Source organism: Catharus ustulatus, chromosome 24, assembly GCF_009819885.2.
Source record: "Catharus ustulatus isolate bCatUst1 chromosome 24, bCatUst1.pri.v2, whole genome shotgun sequence".
NCBI lineage: Eukaryota > Metazoa > Chordata > Aves > Passeriformes > Turdidae > Catharus > Catharus ustulatus.
The window spans coordinates 3,567,104-3,582,906 of record NC_046244.1 but is presented as its reverse complement, the minus strand read 5'-3'; the positions used below and the strand labels follow the sequence as shown (position 1 = coordinate 3,582,906).

Genomic DNA, 15,803 nt, shown 5'->3' with positions numbered 1-15,803 from the left:
CCCCCTGCTTCCCTGCATCTCCCTACGAGCACAGTCCCACATGGAGCTGATGGGAGTTTCCACTGACTCACCTGCCCCAGTGCACAGCAGTGATACCTGCCCCCTCTAATCAAAGGGCAATTGCAAGAGCTGTGCTATAAAAAGAAATAATTATTAAACATGACTGCGTTCTTTTTTTTTTTCCCCTTTGGATGGATTGTTTTGTGTTTTCCAGCTTGGCCATCAGCTCAGGCAAATTCAGGCTGATTTCCCCCTCTCCTTCTCCACCTTCCTGTGTCAAACACAAACCTGACATCCCAAGCAGCTCTGACAGTCAGGACACAACAGGGAAGTGTTTTCTCTGTAAGAAAGTGGGGGGAACATGGACTTCACACAGTGACTGTCCCCACCCCAGCGCAGGGAGAGCTCTGTGCCCGAGCCAGCTCACCCCCCTGCAGGGGCCCTGGAGACTCTGAGCACAGAGGGGACATTCATAACCTGGTTCCTCATGTTCCCACTCCACAAAGCTCAATATTGGCCAGGAATGGGCTTTTCAGTGGCAGTGGAGCAGGATCAAGGAAGGGGGGCTTGCCTTTACCCCAGTCCCTCCCTGATGCACATTCTCTGTGGGATAATGTATTCACATCCATCCCTTGGGTTTGTTTCCCTTTCCAGCTCTACAGCCATCCCATTGTGGGGATTTATCTCTGGCAGCTCAAATCTTCCCCCTGCAAACACTCCCTGTCCAGTCCCAGCCTGGACTACTCCAGGGTGATTATCCAGCCAGGTATGCAGCTTCAGAGCACAGGAATGACAAGGAAGAAACTGGAGCCCCACCAGAGCCAGCAGCAGGCAACAAAAGGCCCTTTCAGAGGGGCATCTGATGCCCTGCTACGTGCAGAGGTGCCAGGGGCTCACATTATCCTGCCTTAGAAATTGCTCATTGGCACATTTCCCTGCTTTTTCCTGCTCAAAGGAGCTCAACATGCATGTTAAAGTCACCAGTGGAAGCCTGGACATGTTCCTGGATTCCTCCAAAATTTCCCAACAGTGAGCCAACAGCACTGCTCCAAGTCAGTCCTGGATACCCACACCTGGATGGCTCGGGTCCCACACCTGGGGTCCCAAAAGAGATAAATCCCACCCCTGGGAGCCAGGCTGGTAGAGCCACCAGACTGCACATTTATATTGTACTGTAATATCATTATATTGTAAAGCCATGGAGTAATAGGACAAGGTGAAATGGGGTCAGACTGGCAAGAGTGCAGATCTAGATTAGATATGAGGAAGAAATTCTCCCCTGTGAGGGTGGTGAGGGTGCCCAGAGCAGCTTTGGCTGCCCCATGCCTAGAAGTGTTTGAGGCCAGGCTGGATGGGGTTTAGAGCAATCTGGGATAGTGGGAGGTGTCTCTAAGATCTCTTCCTATCCAAACTATTCTGTGATTTGATGATTAATAGAGTTAACAGCTAATTAACACCAGAAATATAATATAGACATATATAAATATAATATACATGTATATAAATATAATGTATAATGGAACATGGCAGGCCCCAGCTTTGCCCCCAGGGGGAAAGCCCATCCCAGCCTGCTCCATGATGGGCTCCCTCAGATCCCATTCCCAACACTGCTCTATACTTTTTTCTCTCTTCCTCATGCCTTAGTCTCTGCACCCCAATTTAGAGTCCCTGCCGGGCTGCAGGCTGGGAGCCTGCCATGCAAGTGGGAGAAAAGAGGAAAAGCAGGCACTTGGGAGGCATTTCCTCACGCTCCTGGTGGGAGGGTGTGACCTGCCAGCATCTCGTGGCGGGTGAGGATCCGGTGTCCCCGGGGCTGCCAGGACCTGGCGGTTCCAGTCCAACCAGTTCAGCCACCGTGCCAGGTCACCGTCTGCCTCTGAGCACACGCACGTCTGCAGCTGGAAAACAGTGTAAATAAAGCCTTGTGTTCACAGGAACAACAATAAATAACCTGCTGCTTCCTCCTGGAGCTGCTCTAGGGGCTGCTGCATCCCATGGTGAAGCTCTGGCTTGGGCAGGATTTGGGAATGGGAGACCCAGGGTTTGAGGAGAACACGGCTGGAAGAGAGGAGTGGTGGTGTCGTGCAACTGGTGATTTAAAAGAGCTGAGCAGAGATTAATGCAGCTTTTCAAAATTAGGAGCAGATGGTGAATGAGGGCTGATGCCCAAGTACAGGAAAATCAATCACTAGCAGTGATAAAACTCCAAGGAAACCTTCTTACCTGGATATGAGGCCTTACTGCAGCTGCAGTGTCCCAGCTGGATGGGGTGGAACCGCTTGGTTTGTGCTGCTCTGGTGCTCGTGGCTGTGCCAGCTCGGGGCAGTGGGAAGGTGAAGGCAGGGTTGAAGTGGGGACAGTGCAGGGACAGTGGCAGAGCAGGGTGTCCCAAAGGAGGTTTGCAGTGAGGGACACTGCACAGCTGAGGACTCAAAGACACTTCCAGTGCTGGCTGTTACAAAGCAGCACCAGTGGAAAACTGCTCCAGGGAAAACACTGAAAAGAGGTGAATTAATGACAGACACATTCCAAAACTTGCAGCAGTCCTGAGCAATAAACCAGCAGCCCCAGCAGAAGCCCTTGACACCACCTTGACTCTCCTGGGGGGATACCACCATCACCCACACTCTGTGACCGACCCCATGACTTGGCCAAACCTCACCAACCTCCTGATGATTTATTCAGCTGTTTGGGGTACACCAGTTTAGCTCTTTATCACCAAAAATCCAGCCTGGGAAGATCACCAGCTAGAGATATGGGGTAAGTGTAGAGGCAGGAAATGTCCCAGACTCACCCATTTCTCTGCTGTGACCTCTCAACCCCATTCCTGACCTGCAGGTCACCAGTGCAAGGCTCTGGCACGGCAGGTAAGCCCAGCCTGTGTTGCAATGTCACCCCGAGGTGATGCCAGCTGGGTTACACACAGGAGAGGCTGCTGGGGACACTGGTGTCCCCTCTGCGGGGTACCCCGGCCATCCCACACAACACCCCATGCCCCGACGTGCTGCTGGGCTGTTTGCCTTTCTCGGTCTAAAGTCCTTGCAGAGAAAAGGCTCCTGTGAGGTCCGCACGGCACTGAGCAAAGTGCGAGTCACGCCTAAACAAACACAGCCGGGGCGAGGAAACGCGGGCACCGCTCACACGGTGGCAGCAGCGCAGCACGGTGCTGCAGGAACCGGCACGGCGGGGATGGAGCTGGGATGGAGCTGGGATGGAGCTGGGATGGAGCTGATGGGAGAGGGATGGAGCTGGGATGGGGCTGGTGGGAAAAGGATCGAGCTGGGATGGAGCTGGGATGGAGCTGGGATGGAGCTGGGATGGAGTTGGTGGGAGAGGGATGGAGCTGGGATGGAGCTGGGATGGGGCTGGGATGGAGCTGGTGGGAGAGGGATGGAGCTGGGATGGAGCTGGGATGGAGCTGGGATGGAGCCGGGATGGAGCCGGGATGGAGTTGGTGGGAAAGGGATGGAGCTGGGATGGAGCTGGTGGGAAAAGGATGGAGCTGGGATGGAGCTGATGGGAGAGGGATGGAACTGATGTGAGAGGGATGGAGCTGGGATGGAGCTGGGATGGGGCTGGGATGGAGCTGGGATGGAGCTGGGATGGAGCTGGGATGGAGCTGGGATGGAGCTGGGATGGAGCTGATGTGAGAGGGATGGAGCTGGGATGGAGCTGGGATGGGGCTGGGATGGAGCTGGGATGGAGCTGGGATGGGGCTGGGATGGAGCTGGGATGGAGCTGATGTGAGAGGGATGGAGCTGGGATGCAGCAGGGATGAGGCTGATATGGGACACAGCAGGGATGGAGCAGGGATGAAGCTGATGTGAAGGGGATGCAGCAGGGATGAAGCTGATGTGAGAGGGATGGAGCTGATATGAGAGGGACACAGCAGGGGTGCAGCTGATGTGAAGGGGATGCAGCAGGGATGAGGCTGATACGGGACACAGCAGGGATAAGGCTCCTGCATCCTCCACTGCCAGGAAAGACCAGCCTAAGCCACCAAGAAGAGCCCCTGTCAGCCCAGGACATCACAGACACAGGGTGGCCCCTCTGCTCTGGTGCAGGAGGTGACCCCTGTGTCACCATACACAGGGTCTGGCACAGTTCCCACAGCACAAGGGCAGAAGCCTTACCAGGACTGGTGTGGCACTCTGACACATTCCTGGCTCCTAAAGGGCTCCCAAAACTTTTAAAACCACGGATGGGATGGATGAGCACCCACACCCCATCCCATGCACAAAGGACAGCACCAAATCTCAGCAGGGAACTGCTCCAAGTGCAGCAAATACCATCGTGGTCTGTGCCCATGTCCTGTTTGCTGAGCTCAGCAGTTGCCCTTTAGTGCCACCCATTAATGCTGGATTCCAGCTGCAGGTGATAGAGTTGGAGAGCCAGCTGGCTTCTCCTGGGTTTTCCCCATTTTTCTTTGCTCCAGCTCTCCCCATTTCAGAGTATGGTGGCTCTTACCAGCTGCTCCCAAACCCAGGAGGCTGCTTCTGTTGGAAATAAAAGAAGAAAAGGTACATCCCTTGATCTGTACCCTGATTATGGGCTTGAAATTCATTGCAGGTTGCCTTTGCTTCAGCCTGCAAAACAGCATCAGGCCCCACTGGAAGTGCTGACACAGCCCTACAGGTGACCAATGTCATCTGAATAATAGCAACAATAATAACAATAATTTATCAACCTGTACATTGATTACAATAATTTATCCAGCACAGCACTTTCTGATTTCTCCATCCCTTCTGTTGTTCTTGATCCTTCTCATTATATTTTCCATATCTGAGCAGGACATCTCCTGGCTGTCCTTACTTACCTTAAACCCTTGAAATCCCATTTCATAGGGATACACAATCCCAGCCTCCAGACAGAATTATTGCATCCAGGAGCAGGCATTTGGCTGGGAGCTGGGAAAAGCTGGTTCAGCCTTCTCCTGAATCCTCCCCAGAGCCCCCAAAAACCACATGGCACTCTGGTGCTACAACAGAGATGCCAACACCCATCCAGGCTCTCCAATTAAACCACATGGAGTTCATCCATACTTTAAAATAAGCTTTATTTAGATCTTTTATAATTTTATATTTGCATCCATGCCTTCAAGGATTCTCCCCCACTCACAGGGGGAAAAGTTAAATCTAATGTTACCCATAATTCATATGCTATTTAGCAAAGTTCTCTTTTAAATAAATCATCCTCTTAGTAATTTTTAGAATTACTTCCTAATTTACAAAAAAGCTGAAATGCAAAGGAAACTACTCGATAACAAGGAGATCGCTCATCTGTTCTGATGGTTTAGAGTTTAAATTATAAAAACGCAAGGATAACAAAAACAAAACAAAAAACCCAAAAAATAAAAAAAATGTATAAAAATGCTTCTCTGCAGAGAAAAGATGCCATGGGGCAAAGTCTGCCACCCCAGCAGAGCCTGGGGGGCTGGTCCCTCTGTCACCCCCTCCATGGCCCCTCTGCATCATCCCTTGGAATGGAATACACAGCGCGAGGGCATTGCTTCACTTCGGTGATTTAAGACAAAATACCCTTCTATTTTTTCTTTTTTTTAACCAGGGTGCACGTATTGGAATTAAGAAAAATAATACACTATTATAGTTCATTAAATAAATCTTAATACATTTTTTTTTAAGAGCTTAAAATTATATTGTAAGCATTAAAGCATAAGGTACTTATCTTGGCATAAGCAGAGCACGGCACGTGTTAGTGGAGAGGGGAAGCGGCCGCTGCGCCGGGGGGTGGTTTGGGGGCAGTTCCAAGGGATTTGGAAAAACAAGCTCCACCTGTGCTTCCAAATCACCCCAAAGCCAGAAAAACCTTCCCAGTGGGGACTCGTACCGATTTCCCCAGCCCCCTCCGACGGCGCTGACACCCCAAACTGCAGCGGGGTGGCCGGCCCTATCTGGGCAATGTCTTGGGATATGGGATATCTTGGGATATCACCTTTCCCCTTGCTCCCAGCTTGTGCCAGATCCCCCTAAATTTTACTTGAAGCAAAGGGTGAGCCCCCTCAAAAGCAGGGAAAACCAGCGGGCAAAGCTCCCACCAGCTTGCCCCCGTCTGATTTTCCGGCACGTGTTTAGGTTTGCGTTTTCCAAGGCGTTTAAGTGCTCCTGGGGCAGCTGAGGGAGCCTGGGCTGGGGGGTCCACAGCCCCAATCCCCCCCAACAGCAACTTCCCAGGACAGTACAGTACAAACACCCCCTTCCTCCTCCCCGCCCCATCCCAACCGACGTGGAAAAATATAAAAATCCCAAAACTTCTGCAATAATTTAGTTAGAATAGCTCCTCTGGGTTTGTGCAAATAAATTAAAACAACTAAAAAGGAACGTTAAAACACTTATTTCCAGACCGGCAGGTGTAACAACCAGCCCGGGTCGCCTCTGCGGGGCTCGGCCAGGAAGACATCACAGCGAAGGAGATTTTCTTGTTGTTGTTTTTGTGTGTTTTCTCTCCAAGATCTCTCAGCTGGGCAGGTCCTTTGTCCCCAAGCGAGGACATCCCGCGGGCTGGGCTCCGGAAAACAGCGGGTTTCGGACAAGAGACGTCACAAGCACAAAGTGCACAATATTTCTCATATTTACAGAGACACAGCAGTCCTTCAAGTTTCAAGTTTTGTCAAAAGAACGAGAAAAAAAAAGAACAAAAAAACCCCTTCCAAAACAAGACGAAAAAAAAAAAAACCCAACCCAAACTGACAAACTGAAGCGACAACAAAGGAGTTACCGGGATGGGAAAAAAAACAAAAAACAAAAAGGAAAAAAAGGGGGGAAAAAACGGAAGTTACGACACAGCTGCATCGCTCCCAAGACAACAGGTAACAGCCCACAGGTGGGACAGGTGTGGCAGGTGGGATATGTACATGTGCAGGGCCGGGAGAGGCTCCGGTGCTGTCACCAGTCCGCGTCCTCCTCGATGTAGTAGTCGGGGGCTGTCCCGTCGAACAGACCGGGATCGAGGGACTTGCGCTGCTTGCCCCGGGCAAACACTCTGGAGATGGAGCCAAAGCCCATCTTCTCTTTCTTCTTTTTCCTTTTTTGGTCTTCCAGGTCTTCTAGAGACTGTGGGAGGAGAAGACACAAGTTTGAGCATCCAGATTTTCTTTTACCGCTTTTCCCCTTCGCTCACGTCAAGGATAATGGAAAGTGTGGTCCCAGTCCCAAAAAATTTGGGTGCAGGTCCCAAAAAATATTTGCATCTAGATCCCACAAAATGTTTTCATGCAGGCCCAAAGTAATGTTAAGATCCTGAACCAAAATACAGTAATATTCCTGAAACCTGTGTGGTGGAATTTGCAGTGAAATTGGGCCCCCTCTCCACAGTTCTGGGATTTTGGCCTCTTTAATTTAACTGGATTAGGATTGCAGCTCTGGGAATAAATAGTCAGAGCATCTGTCTGGACTGCAAAAATATCCCAAAGTTTTAGGCCAAATACAGAAGAATAACATGCTTTGGCTGGACCTTATAAAAAATCAACACTGCAATAGGCCTGAGCTCAGTGAATGCCTACAGCATTACCTGGACTTTGGGGTAAATTATGGGAATATGAGACATCCCAGACTTACAATTCAGGGTGACTTCCATTCATCCCAAACTGGTGCCTCTGACCCACCATCCCCAAGTACTTTCTAACACAGGAAGGGGTCTCACAAGCAGGATTTGAGAGGATTTGTGCCCTACCTGTACGATTGGATTGTGCAAGTTCTTCTGTACCGGTCCAGGACTGTCCCCCTATGGCACAAAGAGATGAATCCATTGAATCAACCCTGATACAACCCAAGACTCTCCACCCCCAGAGCAAAATACAGCATTTTGCAACTGAACTGCAGTGGGGTGGGATAACCCCCATGGCAGCAGCTTTGCATGTCAGCCAACGCGCCCCCCACTCCAAACCCAAAGCTGTTCTGGGAAGCAGAAGCCCCACAGAACCCCCAGCTCCCATCTCTCCAAGCAGGGCACTGAAGGCCCAGCAGGCAGGCCCTTACATTGCAGAGCGAGTGCGTTCGATGCCGGGGGGAGTTGATGTCGCTCGGCGTGGATGAGCGGTCACCCTCGGCCGCGGAGGCGTCGGAGATGATGGACGGCTGCCGGGAATGGCAGGGGCTCACTCTGACCGCTGCGAGGCAGGGGGAAAACACAATTAACACCAGCAAAGCCTCTGATGCACTCCCAAAAACATCCTAGGGAGGAGTGGTTTGACCACCTTCCTTCCTCCCCTGACGGGGTTTGCCCACCTTGCCGGTCGGCCGAGTGCTGGGGGTGGGAGTGGTAGAGGGTCTGCTGGCTCTGCCGGATGGCGGCGGTCAGCGGGAGGTCGGCCTGCATCACCCACTCCTGGTTGCCGTTCAGCACCGTCTCGCCCGGCATGGCCAAGGAATGGCGCTTGGGCACGTCCTTGGTCAGCGTGGCCAGGGACTGCTTGGCCTAGGGAAGGACATCGTGAGGAAGGTGGTGATGGAGCGGGAAAACCGTATGAACATCTCCCAGAGCGGCAGAGCAAGCAGCAACACACTGCACGCCAAACCCACCCTCCCCTGGGCAAGCCAAGATCCCAGCTGTGCCACTCAAAAATCAACTTATTTTTGAGTGATGTTGCCCACGCCTTTTGAGAGATGGAATATTTTCCTCTCAGTACTGCAGTACTGCATCCACTGCAGCAAACACTCAGCTCTGTATTAATTATCCAGCTCACCATGGCCAGCTCGGCCTCCAGCTCCTTCATGCGGTTGTCCTTCAGGTCGAGCTGGGAGCGGAGGGCGCTGGCGTGGTCCGTGGCTTCCTTGGCCTGCCGCCGCAGCTCCCACTTCTCCCGCTCCAGGAGATCCTTCTCCTTGGCCAGGGCTTTCACCGCGTCCTCGCTCTCCTGTGGGAACGGGGCATGGCCATCAGGAAGGGAAAATCCACAACCCCCAGCCACGAGCGGTATCTGCAGATGTCACAAGAGCCCTGTGCTGGCAGGAATGTCAACCCATTTTTGGGGAGATTCAGAATGCAGCTGGTCCCCAAAAATAAATGGTCAATGTGCACCACTGATTTCACGATTATAAGCCGCACCTGATTATAAACTGCACTTCCGGGTTTCGGCAACTGTCTGGGGTTACAATACAGAGTGTGATAAAGGTATCTGTTCTATCACCATCTGTTCAGGGTGGGGGCAGTGATCCTGATCTCTGTGGGAGATATTCTGCTAATGGGCCATCCATTGAAACCAGGCAGGGCAGTGTTCTTTATCTTTTCACAACCCATCCTTCCTCCAGCCAGTCATTTTCTGCTCATGGCCATTGAGTCCCACTGTGGGACTGATAAAATTACTGCATCCCATTGGGAGTTGCTCCAGCCAGGGGGAAGAGCCCAACATTTCTTACCAAGATAAAAACAGAGGGTTTGGGACACTAAGGGAGCCCCTTTCTCCACTGGACTCCAGAGGAAAACCGGATTTCTCCACATCACCACTGGAGCTCCGGAGGGAAACTGCACCTTGTACAGGAGCACTGCTCCAACTGAGCCACATCTGTCACTGCAGGAGGATGCAGCCACCATGGGATGGGACTGCTGCCAACACCCTGCCTGACTGATGGGTGTCAGGTTGTACTCTGACTGTGTCAGGGTTTGGGGTTTGTTTCTTTGTAGTGCTGTATTTCTATTTAAATTTCCCTAGAAAAGAACTGTTATTCCTAATTCCCATATCTTTGCCTGGAAGCCCCTTGATTTCAAAATTATAAAAATTTGGAGGGAGGGGGTTTACATTCTCCATTTCAAAGAGAAGATCCTGCCTTTCTCAGCAGACACCTGTCCTCCAAACTAAAACAGCAACTTTTTGTTCTTTGTCCATATATAAGCCACACCTGATTATAAGCTGCACTTCGGGTTCAGACCAAAATTTTAGTCAAAATGGTGCAGCTTATAATGGTGAAATTACTGCACATCACATTCCCCAGATCTGTCTCTATTTCCTCCACTGTTTATCTAACTTTAGACTGCTGTGGTCTATCCCAGCTCCAGCAAGAGTCCTGCTGGAGCTTTAGTGGGATTGTGCCAGACTCCAGAGCAGGTTTCACACCCAACCTGCTGCCAGCCCTCTGTGCTGGGCTCTGCACTCACCTTCCTGTGCTGCTCGTAGTTGCGGATGAAGTCCCGGAGCTGCTCCTCTCGGCTCTCCAGGGTGGCGTACAGCTGCTGCATCTGGCTCACCAGGTCTGTCTTCTCCCCCTTCAAGCGCTTGCGGTCGGCTTTCATGGCTGTGGGAGAGAGGATCACTGCAGCACAGGAGGCATGGCAGCCCCTTGACTCCATCTCCTTCATTTTTCAAGGACAAAGCACCAAAATTGCAGTCCTGGAGGCTGGGCTGGAGCAGGTGCCCAATCCATCCCCCTCAAAATTCCCATCACGTCACCACTGCGGCTCCTCATCCCTGTCCATCCTCCAAGGGGCAGCTCAGACCTTGGCAAGGGAGGTTTGGGAGCAAAAGGCAGCCTCAGCCTCAGGACCTGCAGGAAAACCTGTTGCTCCCTTTCCAGGATAAATAAACCACAGCCAGTTTATTTTTAGCAGTGAGGCGGATTCCAGAGCGCTCCCACGAGCCCTGAGTGTCCCCTTCCAGCTCAGTGATGCTGTGTCAGGATGAGGGATGGAGCAGAGGCACGTGGGGTGTGATGGGTGTTTCAGCAGCCCTGAGAGGAACCCAAAACCTTCATGTTTTCCCTCCTCATTGCACCAGGGAGGGATGCTTGCTGACCCCCGACCCCAGGACAGTTGTGGAAGGCTGGAAATCAAGGGAGAATTACAGAAATCTCATGTGGACAAGGAGTTTCAGTCACTTCTGTACATCAGTGCTTTACCCAGCACTGAACCTGGTCCTTGGCAGTGCTGCAGAAGTGTCCTCTGGCTCCTTGCTCCAGATACACCTCACCAAAACAATGCCCAGTTTAGGAATCAGATCACAAATATTTCATTATATATTCCTGCTTTTCCACCCTGAGCAAGTGCCACTAGTGCAGGGATGCAATGAATCACCCCCTGCCCCTCCAACTCTCCCTGCACTCATCATATTGAATCTCTGAGTCTTGCAAGTTGTTGTTTGTATTATTAAAATAAATCCTAAATGCTCCCAAAGCTCTCCAGGAAAAAAACAACCTCAAAGCCACCAGGGGCTGCCAGAAGATGATGCAGCATCACGAGTGGGACCTGTCTCCATGCACACATCCAACCTTTCTCCACCAGATCACAGAAATCACGGTGGGTGTTTCACCCACGCTGTGTTTTCTACCCCCTGTAATGAGTCACTTCATCTGGGGATTTAAACTGCACCTAAGGTACCTTTGGGCTCCTCTGAACATGTGGGGATAATAAAGACAATGTAAGAAATACAAGGAAACCACAACTGTGGCACTCTGAGAGGGGAATTAATTTCCATCACGCACCTTTGGCACTCTTGGCTTTGAGCCTTTGCTTCACCCAGCACAGGGGAGCTCTGCTCCCACCCTCCTCTGGCTGGGAGCCCCCAAAAGTCATTTCCACCTGCCTGTAAGCAGGGAGAGCATCATTATTTGATGTGCAGTGAAGCCCCCAGGCAGCCTCAGGCAGAACAACCTGATAGCAGGAATCACCCAGCCCTGCACACGTTCTGGAACAGACCCCAAAATCAGAGCAGCCCTCCCAGCCCCATCCAGCTCTGTGCAGCTCCCACATCCCAACCCAGCTTGTCACAGTCTAGAGAAGAGGTTTATTCAGGTATGAACTTCTGTGCACAGGTTTTACTCCACCTTTTTTACTGTTTCTTACTCTAAGTGTGTGCTGGGAAGATGAACAATCAATCAAGTGCTTGGAATGGAGCTGTAAGGAAAGGAGGGGGGTTGCAGATGGGGGATCAGACTAAGTAGTGGAGGAAGAGGGAGATGCTTGGGACTACAGAGATTTTTATCTGTTAAAATCCAAGAGATGAAACTCTTTGGACCAACTATTTTGCCATTAAGTATTGGAGACAAATCAGAACAATGAAAGCCAGAAAATGAGGTAGGAAATGCTGCAAAAATTCCCATTGCCTTGTGACAAGGAGCTCTTGGGAGTCCTCCTCGCCCACTTCAATGAACATGACTCCTCCTGGGACAACTCAGCCTCTTCCGACACCAGAACTTCCCTTACTTTTTTCCCATCTTAGGAAATTACTACAGAAACCCTCCAACAACAACTACAACCACACCCATGGCTTTGAAAAAGCCCTTTCCCACTGCCTGTGTGTACTTAACCACCACCCTCCCCTGCCCAATTCCTTCACAGGAATTAAAAACTTGCTAAAAAAGAAAAATTCATGATAAGTTGACCAAACCATAATGGGGTAAGATCCAGACCCCACAGACACATATATATCCATATATGTAAAATTTCATTTCCTCAAGGATACTGGGAGGCTCTTATAAAAGTTTAAGTCACATTTGCCAATCTCTGAAGCTGGAGGCGACAAAAGAATCCTGATGAATTTAATTAAATAGTGAGTCTCCTATAGCATACAAACTCCTTTAATTAGTGGCAGTTCAAGGCCCTTAAAGATTTACAAAAAACACATAATCACTCACCAATTAAAAAAAAAGAAAATGCTCTGAAGTACTGTTAGAAGAAGGGTAACTATCTCCCAAGGTTGAGTACGTATTGATGTACTAATATTTACCAATTATGCCAGTGTATCAGTATTACAAGAAGATTATGAGGTTTGGGTATTGAAAGAGCAGATTTTTTCCTATTAACCCAACAGGACAATTTGCCATTTGTTGCATTTCATATTTGAGAGATTTGCTGAAATTACCAGACTTTTTTTACTCCCCTCTATTACTCTCCTTCCTCCAAGAATGATTAGCTCCTAAGCTTAAAGAAGATTTATAAGTCATTTGAGAACTTCATTCCAAACCAAATTAATAGGAAATTAATTGAAAAAGGCAGGAGAAAAATAAAAAGTGAGGCAGAAGTGAGGTGTGAGGGCTGCCAGCAGCTCCTGGACCGAGCCCCACTTGCTGCAGCAGCTTAATTTGTCCTTAGCAAACAAGCCCAGCTAATTACTCGGTCGGGGAAAACGAGCCTTTGCAATCCATGGCCAGCCAAGGAGGGATAAAGCAGATTTTCCCTGGCTATCAGGGCCATCTGAGGAGCTGAAATGGCTTTTTCTTTAATCTGATGATCCAGGGCCAGGTTCCTGTATCCCAAACCCCCACAAGTATCCAAATAAACTCCCCCAGCACAGCGGGCTCTGGCCAAACCTCTGACCTCTTCATAAACCCAAGAAAAGAAGCAAGAAATCCTAAACCCAGACCATGAGTGGAAAGTACTTCTCCTACTTGCATTATTAATTTCTCCCTCTCCTCTGAAGCACGTGGCAGAGGGAGAGGGGGGACCCAGCAGCCCCCCTTGTACTCAGCAGCTCAGCACCAGCCTCGGCAGCAAGCGAAGGGGGAGATGGGTTGGGAGGAGCTGGGTGAACCCCCCCAGCTCTCAGCACCATCCCCACCTGCACCAGGTCACCCTGCTCTCCTGTTATTTGAGCTTCCAGCTCCTGCCACTTGATCTGCCCCTTGGTCCTTTGGGAGAAGAATGATGGACACAGAGACGTAACAGGACCGGCGCGGTGCTGGGCTCCTCCTGCAGCCAAAACAATTAAAAATCCACCCCCTCAGAGCCTTTTATTCCCAGCTCTATGTGAGGAGCCAAAATTCAGTTCCTCCACTGAAGGTACAGCCTTGTCTGGGACAGTAGCAGGGCTGGAACCACCCAGCAATGGCACCACTGAAGTGTCACCACCCCGTGGTCCCAGGCTGATCTCACCATCCAACAGCTTCCAGTTGGGAATTAGCTCCTGTATCCTAAACCCAGGCATCACCCCCAGGGTGGGGGATGCTCTAAATACTGCCTTTCCTCTTTGAAATTAATAGTATCAGATTAAGGGGATATCAATTACAGAACATCCTGATGTGGAAGGGACCCACAAGGATCACTGACATCCAACCCCTGGCCCTATGAGGTGGAGGGTTCCACCATCCAGCCAGGGGTCCCTTGAGGACAGATGAGTAACAATTCATTTGACCACCTTGATAATGTGATATTAGATGAAAAACCACTGTTTGAACCACAGAAGCAGCATCTCTGCCCAGTTTCACACTGCTGGGGTGAGGCAGCAATGCCCAGACACACACCAGGGCACTGGCAGAAGATGCAGCACACCCCTGGACTCCAAAGAGCAGCTTCCCATAACTCCCATCTAGTTCCAAGTCCTTCTCTCACTCCACACAATGAGAATTTTCATGCTAGGAACAGAATCAAAGCTGACTTTATCATTCACTGAATCACAAATTTATTTTCTAGTGCAGGGAGGAGCATCCTCAGGGATGCTGGAACCCCAGCGATGCTCCGTGCACCAGGAATGTGCAAAGCCATCCTGTCCCATTAACATTTACTTAATTTCTCCTGTTCCTTCCTTGCAGCCATGAAATCCAATATTGTCACCATGACTAACCCATAAAATCAGGATTGCAGTGCTGCTCCTTGCTTTGCAATTAAAAAGGCACGTGTGACCCCTGGGGCAGCTGTCACCGTCAGGAAGATCTTGATGTTGAAAACATCAATGTTCTGTGGGGTCAGGCAGAGCCAGCACTCACTCCTGGGTGTGTGGAGGTGCAGAGCAGCCAGGAAATGAGAGTCCAATGTCAAATTCCAGGAAGAAGTTTGGTGAGCCAATTCTCCTTGGGGAGTTTACCTGGTAACAGCCAAGGGCTTTCCAAACCTGACCCAGCAGTCAGCAAGGTGGTCAATGACTTCTGAATACTTCAGGTGGGTCTTCAAAGGAGAACAACAGGTTTTCTGTAGAGATCCATGTCCTTACAGTGGGGATGGCTTCCTTGGCTGGCTCCATGGCTGGGACATCCATCAGTCAGGACACCCATCTATCTGCCAGGACATCCATCCAGTGGGACACCCATCCGCCAGGTCACACACCCTTCTGGGATATCCATCTGATGCAAGCCCCATCTTCTGAGTCATTCATCCACTGGGACACCCATCCACTCATTTTTTAGCTGCCCACTCCCTCACTGCAGCAAGTTGAGGATGCTATGGATCTCTGTAGGAGGCTTTCCCCAGCCCAAATATTATTCCCAGGGAGTCACAGCTTTGAGCTGAAGATGAGGGAGGGAGAAAACCAGGCTACAACTCATTTTTGGAGCAGAAGCAACCAACCATGAAGTTGGTTCATGCCTTTCCAAGCAGCAGGGAAAGCCAGCCTGAGGTTTCCACCCTGGCACTCAAAAAGAGGACAGACACCAGGTTTGCTCTCCGTGTGATATTCCTGCAGGCAAGCTCCAGCATATTGGATAAACCTTCCCAGAAATGGGGTTCATGCCATTATCCCACATGCTCATGGATGTCACCCAGCCAAGAGGCTCCTTGAGTCCCCAGGCACTTGGGCACAGTCCCTGCCCACAGCAGGACCAGCAGTAATAAAGCTGTCTGCAACTTCTCCCTTCAGGGATTTCCACACCAGAAATCCAGACCACATCTCACCTTTCCAGCCAGGACAGGGGAAATAATAACTGCACTAATGCTGGAAGCACAGCTCAGAGTCCCAGCTGTGGCAGAAGAGGAGAGGGTGGTAGGATGTAGCACTATGGGGTTTTAATTGGATCTTAATGGATTTAAAAAAGTGCAAGAGATGGAATTAGCCCAGGAAAAAGTGGAATAAAGATGCACAAAGCACATGCTGACAGAAATAAATTGGTTGAGTTGCTCTGACCCTGTGCTGGGTCAGATCCCTGCTC

At 50.4% G+C, this 15,803-nt stretch overlaps 1 protein-coding gene across 3 annotated transcripts in view; it reads right to left on the bottom strand.

The window, feature by feature from the left end:
- Positions 1-5,039: 5,039 nt before the first annotated feature.
- The window catches only part of LOC117006772 (kazrin), a 212,873-nt gene continuing 202,109 nt past the window's right edge, over positions 5,040-15,803 (bottom strand). For all 3 annotated transcript variants that reach the window (XM_033079363.2, XM_033079365.1, XM_033079364.2), the window contains 6 exons: positions 10,111-10,247; positions 8,702-8,872; positions 8,244-8,433; positions 7,995-8,125; positions 7,690-7,740; positions 5,040-7,070 (listed from right to left, as the gene is read on the bottom strand). In XM_033079363.2, coding sequence (XP_032935254.1) covers positions 6,903-7,070; positions 7,690-7,740; positions 7,995-8,125; positions 8,244-8,433; positions 8,702-8,872; positions 10,111-10,247 — 848 coding nt within the window. In that variant the 3' untranslated portion in view covers positions 5,040-6,902. The remainder of the gene's footprint in view (positions 7,071-7,689; positions 7,741-7,994; positions 8,126-8,243; positions 8,434-8,701; positions 8,873-10,110; positions 10,248-15,803) is intronic.